The following is a 14,141-nucleotide window of genomic DNA, read 5'->3' on the forward strand; positions in this document are numbered from 1 at the left end:
CTCCAAACCTTTGTCCAGGCGGTTCCTTCTGCCTGGAATACCTCTCCCCCTCTTGTTTTTCTGGCAAATTCTTCATTCTTGATCTCGTTCTGTCTATCTTTAAATCAGAGCCTGCCTCATGTGGACAGGCCTGACTGACTCTTTTACAAATAAACGGAGGCTCAGGGTGGTTTTTAAAGGGTCTGAGGCTCAGGGGAGAAATGTGCATGAAAAAAAGGGAGGTTTAGGCCGGCCCGTGGCTCACTCGGTAGAGTGCGGTGCTGATAACACCAAGGCCACGGGTTCGGATCCTATATAGGGATGGCCGGTTTGCTCACTGGCTGAGCGTGGTGCTGACAACACCAAGCCAAGGGTTGAGATCCCCTTACCGGTCATCTTTTTAAAAAAAAAAAAAGAAAGAAAAAGAAAAAAAGGGAGGTTTAAAATGGCTCTGGCTTAGTATTTTGATTAATGCGAATATATGTAAAATACAAAGCAGAATTAAGAAATTGGGAGGAGCCTTGGAGCCAGACCACGCCCACCTCTGTCCGGGAAAACCCGCTCACATTGAGGCCTTGGCCAGCTCCACCAATCACCAATCAGTTCCCCCTTTTCTAAATCCGGCCTAACTCGGCTCCACTCGGACGACCTCGCTGCAAACTAGGTCTTCAGGCCTCCGAGCCTATTGCACTGCAAGCCCCGCCCCTCTGCCGCGTCCCAGCTTATCACGGTGGGAGTCCATCACATGCCCAAATCCTACCCCCTAGCACAGTCCCAGCCTATCAGCTTCCAACTCCTCCTGGTGGGTCTCGCCCCTCGTTCTGCGGACTCCTGAACTACATTTCCCAGAAGGCGTCGCGGCCGTGTCGTACCATTTTCGGCTGTAAAGATGGCGGCTTCCTGGCGAGTCGGAGGCTAATTTGGAGGGAGGCTCGGGCTACGGTGAGCAGAAGTAGGGTAGTGAAAATGTGTGGGGCCCGTCCCCAGAGGCCAGCTCCTCTTGCCCCAGAGGTCCAGCCACTCATCTTCCCTGGGACTTCCGCCTTCAGCTCTAGTTCTCCTGTGCTGTAGCCTCCATCCTTCTGGCTGCAGCTAAATCTGTTTTCCTTAGAGGAGTGGGGGCTCCAGGGAGCTTAAGGGACCATCCCAGAGATCGTAATCGCTTTATTCACCAATATTTTTTCAGTTTTAAGTGACAGAATACCCGATCTGGCCTAAACAAGGAAGGGAAGTTAGTGGCTAGCCTGTGGCTAGATTCGGGCATAGCAGGATCCGGGTGCTCAGAAGTCGATCTGCCATTTTCTGGGTGGGTATCACTTGCTCCTCTTAGAGGCAAAAGGCGCTCCTGGAAGCTCCCAACTTCTGTCCCAGCTCTGCAACCCTAATGGGAGTCTCTTTTGGGGCCGGCCCGTGGCTCACTTGGGAGACTGTGGTGCTGATAACACCATGGCTATGGGTTCGGATCCCATGTAGGGATGGCCGGTTAGCTCACTGGGTGAGCATAGTGCTGACAACACCAAATCAAGGGTTAAGATCCCCTCACCGGTCATCTTTAAAAAAAAAAAAACAAAACAGGAGTCTCTTTTCCCTAATGGCACTATTGGAAGTCCCTGATCTGCCCTTCGTTGTCCTGCATTGTGTCATGTGCCTATCTCTGAGCTTTTGTGGCCAGAGAGCCGGGATGTGTTCATTTGCCAAGTGGGGAGGAGAGATGAGGTTAGCTGTACAGAAAAAAATGGGAGACTATTACATCAGAGTGGATGCTGGGCTGATAGGTGTAAAAGTCACCCATTCTACAGCTGAGGAAACTGAGTCCCTGAGAGGAGGGACTTATAATCAGTAAGTGGCCCAAGGCCTGTCTTCCTTCTTAGAAACCAAATGTTTTTAAAACCCCCAAGAGGAGGATCCTGGCTTCCCCCATCGCTGCTCCATCAAGCCACACAGGAGCCATGGAAGTGGCCGAGCCCAGCAGCCCCACTGAGGAGGAGGAGGAAGAAGAGGAGCAGTCTGCTGAGCCCCGGCCTCGCACACGCTCCAACCCTGAGGGGGCTGAGGACCGGGCACTGGGCACACAGGCCAGTGTGGGCAGCCGCAGCGAGGGTGAGGGTGAGGCCGCCAGTGCTGACAATGGGACCCCCAACCCTCCAGGAGCTGGCCCCAAGCCCTGGCAGGTACCCCAGCCAAACCCTGAGATCCAGATTCGGACACCAAGGGTCAACTGTCCAGAGAAAGTGGTAAGTAGGGGCTTGGCCTGGGGCTGTGAGGTGCTTGGGAAACTTGAGTTAAACATTCTTGTCTTTGGGGGCTGGCCTGTGGCTCACTCGGGAGAGTGTGGTGCTGACAACACCAAGGCCACAGGTTCGGATCCCATATAGGGATGGCCAGTTAGCTCACTGGGTGAGCGTGGTGCTGACAACACCAAGCCAAGGGTTAAGATCCCCTTATGGGGGCCGACCCTGTGGCTCACTTGGGAGAGTGCGGTGCTGGGAGTGCAGTGGCACTCCCGCCGCGGGTTCAGATCCTATATAGGGATGGCTGGTGCACTCACTGGCTGAGCGCAGTGCGGGCGACACCAAGCCAAGGGATGCATTCCCCTTACCGGTCACAAAAAAGAAAAGAAAAGAAAAAAAAAGATCCCCTTACGGTCATCTTTAAAAAAAAAATACAAAACATTCTTGTCTTTGGAGTTCACTCTGCAGACATTCCTTTGTCTTAGTTTTCTATGACTGCCACAAGTTACCACACAGACTTGGTGGCTTACAACAACAGAAATTGATTCTCTCACAGTTCTGAAGCCCAGAAGTCCCAAATCAAGGTGGCAGCAGGGCCATGCCCTCTCTGCAGGCTCTAGGGGAGGATCCTTCCTGGCCTCTCCGGCTTCTGGTGGCTTCATGCATTCCTTGGCTTGTGGCTGCATCACTCCGATCTCTGCCTTCATCCTCACATGGCCTGCCCTCTGTCTCTGTGTCTTCTCTCTCTCTTTTTTTTTTTTAATTATTTTTTATTTTTTTCTTTGTCTCCTCCTCTTCTGTCTCTTCTAAGGACACTCATTGGACCTAGATAATCTTATCTCAAGACCTTTAACCTGAATTACATCTGCAAAGACCCTAATTCCAAATAAGAGTCCAAGGTTCCGGATGGACATGTCTTTTGGGGGCCACAATTCAACCCACTATACCCCCTTTTCCATGTTTCTGTGTCAGATATTGTCTGGTTCCTTCATTTGCTCATCAACCTGGACTCCCAGTCCAGTGCTCTTTTCTCTGAGCCATCACCTTCCAAAGTGGATGGCTTCACTGGGAATTGGCAGTCACTATGCCACCTTTTCATACCAGGCTGCTTGGAGAGGGCCTGCCGAGTGCTGTGGGGTACGGTGTTAACATCAGAGTGCCCCTCACCACCCTCCAATTTCCTTGCAGATCATCTGCCTGGACCTGTCGGAGGAAATGTCGCTGCCAAAGCTGGAGTCATTCAACGGGTGAGAAGGACATTTTGAGGTTTGAACATGCAGCCACGGCTGGGAGGGGCCAGCCCTAAAAAATATGGGCCCTCTCTCTGAGACTCGCACCAGCGTGGTTTGGCCTCGGGCCTGGCAGTGTCAGAGTAGCAACAGTAGTTGATAATGACATAGCTGGGGCCCATTGAGACTCTGTTCCATGTGCATTAGAGCTGTCACACGCCGCCTGTGTCACAGCAATGACTTGAAGACTTTGAGAAACAAAGTGACTTGCCCAAGGTCTCGTGGCAACTGAGCAGAGCCAGGATTCAGACCCAGGCCTGGCTGACCTTGAAGCCCTTGCCTGGAGTCATGTGCTCCCAGCAGCTGGGTCTCTGTGGGGTCAAGCTGCAGAGCCTGGATAGGGCCAGAGGGGCTCCTGGGAGATGCTGAGGATGAGGCCTCCTTTCCCTCATTGGCACCCACGACCGCCCATGGCTGGGGGAAGTTCCAGCAGGGCCTCAAGGGGACCCATTTGGAGAGGGCGAGAGCTCAGCGAACGGCAGGGCTGGGTGTGTGGCTGGGCTCTGCCACCTCCTACTGTATGACCTTCACCTCCAGGGCAGTATCCTGAGATGGGTGAGTGAAGGAGCCTTAACCACCCTCCCCCACTCTCTGTGCCCCCCCAGCTCCAAAACCAATGCCCTGAACGTCTCCCAGAAGATGATCGAGATGTTTGTGCGGACAAAACACAAGATTGACAAGAGCCACGAGTTTGCCCTGGTTGTGGTGAATGATGACACTGCCTGGGTGAGGCTGGGGCAGGCACTGGGTGCTCTCAGGTCCCAGGGGACTGGGAAGAACCCTGCTGAGGTCTGTGCTTCCCCGCAGCTGTCCGGACTGACCTCTGACCCCCGCGAGCTCTGCAGCTGCCTCTATGACCTGGAGACGGCCTCCTGTTCCACCTTCAGTATCCTTCCTGGCAGGGGTGCCCCATGGAAGGGCTGGCCCTCCCTGTGGTCCCCGGAGCCTGGGAAGCCTGAACTATAGAGAGGGCTGGCTCGAGCTGGCTCAGGTTCATATTCCAGCTCTGCCATGACAGACTTGGGCATGTCATATCTCTGAGCCTCAGTTTCCCCATCTGTAACATGGGAGGTGCAAAACTGCCTATCCCATAGGGTTGCTATGAAAATAAAGGATGTCCAAATGCACCCACGTGGGGAATCCTTCGTGCAGGGCCCGACATACAGTCAGTGCTCGATAAAAGGCAATGTGTGCTTGAAAAATCACAATTGCCCCCTACAACCCCTTCAGCCTGGGTATAGCACATTTTATGCTAATTTGAACATTAAAGGCTCATGGGTGGCCCAGAACGTAAATAGAATATGATCTCTTTGAGTTAAAAAGAAAACAGTGGTCAGTGTTGGGGGGAGGGGACAGGGACACCATGGCCCTTTCATAGGAGAGGGGCTCCAGCCCTGAGGGAGAGGGGAGCTTTGAATCACCAAGCGTCTTTAGGTGTCCAATGCCAGCACCCTATTTTGTGATTTGTGCAGAAGGGAAACTGAGGCTCAGGGCAAGCGACTTAGCCATGGTCACACAATACTTCTCCAGTGGTGCCTGGGCTCTCCCGGCATCAGGATCAGGGAAGCTGCCTGCTTCTGCCCACCTGTGTTCTGCCAGTACCCTCCTTAGTATCCCCACCAGATCTGGAAGGTCTCTTCAGCCTCATGTAAGTAATGCTCGTTTACCTTCAAAGAGAAGGACCCCTTCTGGGTAGACTCTCCAAACAGCATGGAAATAATTTTGGGAGCCATATAGCCTCCTTGCTCCCAGCCTGTTCCTATAACAATTACTCATTCATCTGTCTGGGAGCATTTTCTTTTTTTTTTCTTTTTTTTTTTTTTTTTAAAGATGACCGGTAAGGGGATCTTAACCCTTGGCTTGGTGTTGTCAGCACCACGCTGAGCCAGTGAGCGAACCGGCCATCCATATATGGGATCCGAACCCAGGGCCTTGGTGTTATCAGCACCGCACTCTCCCGAGTGAGCCACGGGCCGGCCCTGTCTGGGAGCATTTTCTGCAAAAGACATCATTCCCAGCATCTTGCCTTCCCCGTTAGTCCTGTGACTGCCCTGTGGTCCTCCACCCTCATTGTTATAACCCAGGGATCGGTAATCTGTTTCTGTAAAGGGCCATGTAGTAAATATTATCGGCTTCATGGGCCATGTGGTCTCTGTCTTAGCCACTAAACTCTGCTGTTAAATAGGCCTGGCTGTGTGTCAATGAAACTATGGACACAAATTTGAATTTCCTATTTCATGTGTCACAAAATAGAATTCTTTTTTTTTGGCAGCTGGCTGGTATAGGGATCTCACCCTGGACTGTGGTGTTATCAGCACCATGCTTTAACCAACTGAGTTAACTGGTCAGCCTCTGATTTTTTTTAACCACTTAAAAATGTAGCAACTGCGTTTTCCTAGTAAATGAACCCTGTTTACCTCTTCCGACGCTGGGGTTGATGGTGCTGCTGACAACTCTGCCCTTCCAAAACATGGGAAGAGACTGAATATTCCTGTCCTGTGCTTTTCTTTAGGGCTCTTCTTGTGTATATTTAACCCATTTAACATTCATTCAGTGATTTGTCTATTCATGGCCTTTGCCTATTTTTGTTGGGGGTGGGGACTGTCACCTTTTTTCTTGTTGATGATCAAATTTGCTTTTTACATATTAAGGACATTAGGGGCCGGCCTGTAGTTCACTTGGGAGAGTGTGGTGCTGATAACACCAAGGCCACGGGTTTGAATCCCTATATAGGGATGGCTGGTTAGCTCACTTGGGAGAATGTGGTGTTGACAACACCAAGTCAAGGGTTAAGATCTCCTTACCAGTCATCTTTAAAAAATAAAAATAAAAAAAAAAAAAAGGACATTAGACTTCTGTCTGCTCAGTGTCCTTTGCCTGTGAGACCTGTCTGTGGCTGTGGGGAAGTGGGCACTGATTTAGCGTTTGAGGTCTGGTTCCTGTTTGAGGAGCTCCTGGTCTGGTGGGGAGGCGTGTGCCACTAGACAGGTTTAACTCAGGGCAGTAATGAGGGGTACGTAGGGCACTGGGAGTGGCCAGAGCAGGTTCCAGCCTCAGGACCAGTGAAGCCTCCCTGGTGAAGCAGAAGAAGCCAATCAGAGGGGCGAGGCTGGGAAGTGCTCAGGGCAGAGGGAACTTGGGAGGGGTCAGGCAGGGCCTCCCATGCCCAGTGAGGAGCTGGGATCTCCAAGAGTGACAAGAGGGGCAGACCCCCAGAATGTGCTCTGACCCATTCCCCTTTCCGGCTCTGCAGCCAGCAGAAGACTGAGCTGCCGATCACGGAGAACGTGCAGACAATTCCACCCCCATACGTGGTCCGCACCATCCTTGTCTACAGCCGTCCGCCTCGCCAGCCCCAGTTCTCTCTGACAGAGCCCATGAAGGTGGGTGAGGCCTGGGAGAGGGCGGTATGCCTGCAGCCATCAGGGTGGTGATTAGACACCAGGAGGGACTTCCCAGCCACAGGGGCTGGGATGCCTAGATTCCCAGAGTCTGAGGCAGAAGCTGGGAAGTTATGGTCCTGCGACCCAAGGATGGTGTTCTTTTCTTCTGCAGAAAATGTTCCAGTGCCCATATTTCTTCTTTGACGTTGTTTACATCCACAATGGCGTGGATGAGAAGGAGGAGGAGATGAGCTGGAAGGTGAGAGGCCGCAGCAGGTGTGGGTGGCCAGTGGGTGTAGATGGGATGTCCCATAGCCCACCTGCCCTGGGCCTGGGGGTCTCCATCTCCACTGGGAAGCCCTGGAGCCCTGGCCCACGTGGATCATGGCCGTTCAGTCATTCAACACCCATTTCCCACATGGCTGCTGTGAGCTAGTGGTGACTGAATGAGGCAGGAGATGTAGGGACGGTGGCCCAGGAAGCATGTCGGGTCCTGCCTATCTCATCCCCAGTGACCCTGCCCCTCTTTCTTTCCATTTTTGCCCTGCTCTGCCTCTGCCTGGAGCACCCTTCCCTCCCAACCTCCCTAGGTTCTACTTGACCTTCAAATCCCAGCCCCCAACTAGCTGTGGGACCTTTACTTCTCTGTGCCTCAGTTTACCCAAGTATGCACAAAGGGAGTTGAGACCAGCTTCTACTCGTACCTCAATACCCAAATCAAAAGTCCCTCCTCTGGGAAGCCTTCCCTGCTTCTCAAGAAAGATCAGCGAGGGGCTGGGGATGTGTCTGAATCCGACTCTGTCTCTTCACACTGGGGGCCCCTAGAGGGCCAGGACTGATACCTCTTGGGGTCCCCAACACTGGGTGGGTGGCAGGGAATGTTTGTTGCATGTGTGAATGTTTTCTGCTTGGCAAACCTCTCTTCAACCTTTAGAACCCACCCTAGACGTCCCTACTCCTGGGAAGCTCTCCAGGGACAGGGAAAGCCTGTTGGGGTAACCCTTGCTTGAACAACCCCTCACTGGCCCCCCAGGATATGTTTGCCTTCATGGGCAGCCTGGATACCAAGGGTACCAGCTACAAGTACGAGGTGGCGCTGGCTGGGCCAGCCCTGGAATTACACAACTGCATGGCAAAGCTGTTGGCTCACCCACTGCAGCGGCCCTGCCAGAGCCATGCCTCCTACAGCCTGCTGGAGGAGGACGATGAAGTCACCGAGGTTGAGGCCACTGTCTGAACCATCCCTGTACATCTCAAACTCCTCATACAATGAAACCCTTGGCCTAGAGTACTGGTTCTCAAAACTGGTCTCTGTGGGACCGCTGGGGGTTCCAGGAGGTGTACCTAGGGCACCTGGGGGGCCCTGGGAAGAAACCCAGGATTCCAGGAGGCATCCCAGGACCTCTGGGCACCTATCTCCAGTGTTTTCCAGCCCACACTCACTCCTAGTTTGTCAATTACAATTTTTGTTTTTCCTCGTATAATTTTTGTTATAAAAATAAAAATCTGAGAATCCCTAACCCGAGGCCACAACAATCTCTTTGTGTTAATTGGGATCATCTTGGTTGCAAGTGACAGAAAATTCCCCCTCTGATCAAACAGAGGCGAATGGCTTCTTGTGGATGAGAAGTCAAGGTCACAGCTTCAGGCTGTATCCAGGTGCTTGGACAACATGGCCATTGGGTTTGGTGTTCGGTGTGTCCAGCTTTTCCCCCAACCCATGGAAAGGGGTGAGAAGGCTCCAGACCACTCCCCAAACCCCAAGCCAGGTGGAATGAGTGCTCTCAGCACCCTGACATGATTGGACCTGTCTGGTTCATATGGTCTCCTGTTGAGCCATTCATAGGACACTGTGATTGGCCCAGCCTGGATCACACCTGTCCCTGAGGGGCGATAAACAGATCCATCAGGAAACACTGTGGGTGCCCCCCAGAGAAGTGGAGGCAGACACAAGAGGTCCACCATTCAACCATCTTTCCAGATAATGAGCAATTGTGAAAAAAAGTTTACCAGCTAGAGGGGAAGAAGACACAATCACAATAATTCCTTGAACTTGCTAAGGCAAGTGAACAGATATGATGTGGGGGGGAGGGGAGTGAGGGAGGGGGGAAGAGGAACGGGTCAAGGGTTATGAAAACCAACTATAATGTATATCGAGAAGTTAATAATAAAAGTTTACCAGCTAGATCTCAGATCCGTATGAAACGAAAATAGTTTTATTGAGCGACTGCTTTCCCTTCCTGTGAGCATTCATTGGGCACCTACTGTGTGTCAGGCCCCTGTGCTGAAACGCTTGTTCAGTCCTTACACCTGCCTCGTTAGGATTATTCTTCCATTTTGCAGATGGGGACAACAAGGCCCTCAAAAGCCCAGCCTCCAAAGTAACGGACTCCCAGCTCGGCTGGATTGCAGACACAGCTGGAGGCGGGCTGTGGCTGAGGATTGAAGCCGTTCCTAATACAGGGTTGTGCGCGCTAATGGAGACCATCGGCCATCGGCAGAGGGTTCCACGGGACTTTATGTCCTGTGAGCACCTCATCGCCCCACCCCCTCCAGCGGGGTGCGTTCGTGTCCCCTGCTTTGGGATGAGATAATGGCACGCCCGGCGGTCTCCCCGCGCCCGGGCCCTTATCGGGGAGACCAGGCCCTGCCTGAGCGCCACTCGGTGTCGCGGGGCCAGGGACACCGAAGCTCCGGAAGCCCGATGTGGACGCCACTGCGGCCCGGGTCAACCCTGCTGGGGACCTTGCGCTGCGCCGGGGAGCGGGGACCCGAGCCGAGGGGCGGGGCGGCGCGTGCGCACAAGGTCGCCGCGGGAAGCTGGAAATCGGCGGGCCGGGCCATGGGGCTGCGGGACGGCCCGGACTCGGGCTCGGCGGCCGGCCTGGCGCTGCGGCTGAGGGGGGCGCTGCGGGATCAGGAGCCGCGGTGAGCGCGGTGCCCCGGGCGGGCGGGCAGGGGCCGGGGGCAGGGGCGATGGCTGCGGTCCCCTCTGACCCCCTGCTCGCAGGGCCGTGGAGGAGCTGCTGAGCCGCGGCGCCGACCCCAACCTGGTGCTAGTGGACGGCGCGGCGGCCGTGCACTTGGCGGCCGGAGCCCGGAGCCCTCGCGCCCTGCTCTGCCTCGGGTCGCTGTTGCGCGGAGGCGGGGACCCCAACGCTCGGTGAGGCACGGGGCACGGGGCAGGGTCTCCGAGGCCGGGGCGTGGGAACCCTAGAGGGCGCCCCACGGGCCGAGGGCGGGGGTTCGATGCCCGAGGGTGGGGCTCGAGGGTCTTGGAGAGGGAGCTTGAGCGTCCAAGGACTGGGGCTAAGGTTTGAGGGAGGAGCTGGTGTACCAGACCCAAGGCGGTGCATGGGGTCGCTCTGGGACCAAAGTAGGGATCGAGGGTTCGGATCTGGGGGTGGGAACTCTAGGGTAGGATGGCACAGGTGTGGGTCTCGGCCGGAGGGCTCAGGATCGAAGTACCGAGGGCCCTGTCCCAGGCCGGAGGGCGGAGATGGGGGGCTCAGAGCCGAGGCTGTGGGTCCTGTCCGAGGGCGGTGTCCCTAGTGACCCTTCTTGCGCTCCGGCCCCAGATCTGACGAGGCGCTGACGCCGCTGCACGTGGCCGCCGCCTGGGGGTGTCGCTGCGGCCTGGAGCTGCTGCTGAGCCAAGGAGCGGACCCCGAGCTGCGCGACCAGGTTGGGGGGGGTTCCCGAGGGAGGCAGGGAGGGAGAGGGCCTCGGGCGCCCCCTGCTGACCGTTCCGCCTCAGGACGGACTTCGGCCGCTGGACCTGGCCATGCAGCAGGGACACGGGGACTGTGCGTCCGTCCTGCGGAAGCTCGACACGCGGACGAAGACCCGGACCCGGACCCAGAGCCGGACCTGGACCCAGACTGGGGCAGAGACCCAGAAGCCGGGGACTGAGGCTACCCGTGAGTAGTGCCTGCACGGCTGCAGGGGCTTCACTTCTGGACCATATTGGAGTGACTCTCTCTGCGTGTTCCCTCTGTTCCCAGCTGTTTCTGATTGTCTCTGGCACCCACCGTCCCCCACCGGTTCTGACTGTCACCCATCTACTGTCTCTGGATGGCTCGCTCTGCCTCGGACTCTCCCTTCTCCCTGTGGCTCCAGTGTCTCTGTGTGACCCACTTCCCGTCTCTGCCTCTCACTCCCTCCCCCTTTCCTCCCTGACCCCATCTCATCTCCAGGCCCAGGCCTCTCTGGAACTCCCGATGTGACGCTGGAATCCACAGCACTCCAAACACGGCTGGGTAGAGGTGATAGCAGGGACATGTGCCTGGAGGCTGGCCTGGGACCCCCCGGCCTCCCTGCCTCCCTTGAGGCTGTGAACAAGGATGGAAGCCCAGCGTCCCCTCTAGAGTGCCGGGACTGCTGCTCAGATGACTCCTTTGTCACCGCAGTTGAGGTCTCTGGAGCTGAGGACCCAGCCCCAGACACTTCCCCCTGTGCTGGGTCATGGCCCCAGACCAGGCAGGGACTTCTGCCTGGTGTACGTAGGTCTCTGGGTGCCGCACAGCTGGCACATGGAACTATCACGGTGGGCAGCGAGGCAGAACTAAATGCCTGTCTGCAGGCCCTGACTCTGACCTCGCCAGATGCTGCCAGCTTCCAGTCCTCTGCTTCCTCCCCGTCCCTCCTGGATGGGAGTCCAGCCCATAGCCACCCACAGAAATCACCGCCTGGATCCTCTGACTTCTGCTTCCTGGCAGATGACCAGACCTCCCTTGATAGTGACATAGCTGCTCTCCGTCAGGAGGATGAGGCTAGCTACACAGGAGGCAGGGACTCTGTCCCCTCTTGCTGTCACCTGCAAGCCCCCGCTGTGTCTGACCTGGAGCTGCTGCAGAAACTACGAGCGCTTGGCCAGAGCCCTGCCCCCATCACGCCCTTTACCCGGCGGTACTACCTCCAACGGCTGGAAGAAACCCAGGCTGCTCCTGGTTAGTCTTTGCTGGGCATCGGAGTGCAAGGTGCCTCCAGGAACCATCCAAACAGCTTTTAGCTCTTAGTCCCATGTCTCTGTTCATCCCTGAGAAGCACCCCTTCCTCTGTCTCCCTTGACTCAGTTTCCCTTCCCAGGCCCAGACTTTTCAGGGCACAGCACAGAACTGGCCAAGGCCCTGCAGACAGGCCACATCCCAGACACCCAGGCAGATGAGGATGCACTCGCCCAGCAGTTTGAGCAGCCGGATCCCGCCAGGAGGTGGCGGGAGGGGGTGGCAAAGTCCAGCTTCACGTATCTGCTGCTGGACCCCAGGTACTCAGGGCAGGGAAGACCTAGAAGTGAGAGCTAGAATATTGGGGGTTGGTTCTCATTCACTGTGTGTCCTTAGGAAAGAAACTAGCCCTCTCTGGTCATCAGCTTCTTTACAAAAGGTGGTTGGACCTAATTCAAGCTACTGAGTGTCCCTGGGGAGCAGCCACTCTGTCAGGCCCTGTGAAGTAGGGCCACTGGACATGGGTTCAGGTTGTTCTGTGACTTTGGGGACTACCTCTGAGGACACTCATCACTTCATTCAGGGAGACTCAGGACCTGCCAGCCCGAGCCTTCTCACTGACCCTGGCTGAGTGCCTTCAGACTTTCGTACGTGCTGTCTTCTACGTGGGAAAGGGGACACGGGCCCGGCCATACGTCCACCTCTGGGAGGCCCTTGGCTATCGTGGGCAGCCAGCAAAACAGGTGTGAGGACAAGGGTCAGGGTCCGGCAGGGGCAACCAGGCCATACACAGGTAGAGGAAGGAGGGATTGGGGAGCCAACCCCTGACCTGGCCCTTGCCCCACCAGGCCTGCCCCAAGGTGCAACGGATCTTGGACATCTGGGCCAGTGGTCGTGGTGTCATCTCCCTGCATTGCTTCCAGCACGTGGTCGCTGTGGAGGCTTATACACGAGAGGCGTGTCTTGTGGATGCCCTAGGTGGGTGCCAGGCATGTGGGGTGCTTGTCACATAAGGGGCATTTGATCCACCAATTCCCTCACCCTTTCCCTAGCAGTGCTGTTCATTTGTTCAGTGAGCAATTATTGAGCACCAAGTCTGTACCTGCACATGCATGTATTTTGATCCACTGTTTTATATCCCCTTGAGGCCAATACACAGTGGGTTTGCTGTCACATACTCTGGCTGCGGGGGGGTCCCCAAAGCTTTCCCTGTGACCCCACCCCCAATCTCTCCAGGGATCCAGACACTGACCAACCAGAAGCAAGGGCACTGCTATGGAGTAGTGGCAGGATGGTCACCTGCTCGGCGGCAGCGCTTGGGGGTGCACCTGCTGCACCGCGCCCTCCGTGTCTTCCTGGCCGAGGGCGAGCGAGAACTGCGGCCCCAGGACATCCAGGCTCGTGGCTGAGTGCTGGGGAACTGGCTGTCCAGCCTGGGTAGAGATCAGGTGTTTAAAGGTCCCAGCTGCCCCGTGCTGAGAGCAGCCCTCGTCTCTTGCTTCAGAAGGGGCTGTGTGTGAGTGTGTGTGTGTGTGTGTGTGTGTGTGTATGTGTACGTGTGCAAAGGGAGCACCAGGGCAGATCCCCCCCTCAGGCTGTTAAATATGGTACTCCTGGGAAGGTAGTGAGCTCCCCATCGTGGGAGGAGGCCAAGTGGGAAACCAGAAGGTGCTTTGGAACGCTCCAGTGGTTTGGCAGTCTGCTTCTATGTGGAGAGAGTCCACTTTTATCTCCCAGACACTGGACCTCCACTGAGGGGTGGACAGAGGCTTCCTCAGGTACATGCAATGTATCTGCCCAGCTCAAGAGCCGGGTTCAGGCTGGCCGGTTAGCTTAGTGGGTGAGAGCGTGGTGCTGTTAACACCAAGATCCAGGGTTCCATCCCTGTACCAGCCAGCTGCCAAAAACCAAAAAAGAGCCAGGTTTGCTGATTCCCGGCTTTGGGACCTCGGACCAGTAATTTTATCTGCCTGAGCCTCAGTTTTCTCTACCTCAGTGGGTCATGGGAGGGGTTCAATGAGGTCATGTGGGTAAAGTGTGAGGCTTGGAGCTCTGCATGAGGCCCGGGTGGAAAATCTCGGGGAAGGGGGGAGGGTGAGGCTCTCAAGGGGCCGACGGGGGGTGATGTGTGACTTAGTGAGAGACCAGCCTTGCTCGGGATCGCTGTGCAACCCCAGCCTTCTGGAGTTGCTTCTCTGAACCTGTTTCTTCCACTATAAAATGAGAATAACCCCAATCTCCCAGCAGTGCTATGAGGCTTCAGAATATGCACGTGTGCAGAAAGTTAAGTAAATCCCTAGCCGCCATCCTGGT

At 55.7% G+C, this 14,141-nt stretch overlaps 2 protein-coding genes across 3 annotated transcripts; both read left to right on the top strand.

Annotated features, from left to right (window-relative positions):
* Window positions 1–838: 838 nt before the first annotated feature.
* Window positions 839–8,418, top strand: BABAM1 (BRISC and BRCA1 A complex member 1). 2 transcript variants are annotated; one of them, XM_063111351.1, is made up of 9 exons: window positions 839–921; window positions 1,851–2,213; window positions 3,399–3,457; window positions 4,105–4,225; window positions 4,307–4,385; window positions 5,123–5,147; window positions 6,753–6,882; window positions 7,055–7,141; window positions 7,916–8,418. In XM_063111351.1, exons 2-9 carry the CDS (start codon window positions 1,929–1,931, stop codon window positions 8,117–8,119), a joined length of 990 nt encoding a protein of 329 aa, XP_062967421.1. In that variant the 5' UTR covers window positions 839–921; window positions 1,851–1,928; the 3' UTR covers window positions 8,120–8,418. The 2 variants fall into 2 exon arrangements, with proteins under 2 accessions (XP_062967421.1, XP_062967422.1); XM_063111352.1 differs by having other exon boundaries at window positions 1,878–2,213.
* A 1,057-nt stretch (window positions 8,419–9,475) lies between these two features.
* ANKLE1 (ankyrin repeat and LEM domain containing 1) lies at window positions 9,476–13,237 on the top strand. The gene is made up of 9 exons (XM_063110069.1): window positions 9,476–9,810; window positions 9,893–10,045; window positions 10,461–10,566; window positions 10,640–10,802; window positions 11,079–11,831; window positions 11,971–12,148; window positions 12,412–12,573; window positions 12,646–12,806; window positions 13,065–13,237. Exons 1-9 carry the CDS (start codon window positions 9,476–9,478, stop codon window positions 13,235–13,237), a joined length of 2,184 nt encoding a protein of 727 aa, XP_062966139.1.
* The last annotated feature ends 904 nt before the right edge of the window (window positions 13,238–14,141 follow it).

The sequence above is a fragment of the Cynocephalus volans genome, chromosome 10 (genome assembly GCF_027409185.1).
Source record: "Cynocephalus volans isolate mCynVol1 chromosome 10, mCynVol1.pri, whole genome shotgun sequence".
NCBI lineage: Eukaryota > Metazoa > Chordata > Mammalia > Dermoptera > Cynocephalidae > Cynocephalus > Cynocephalus volans.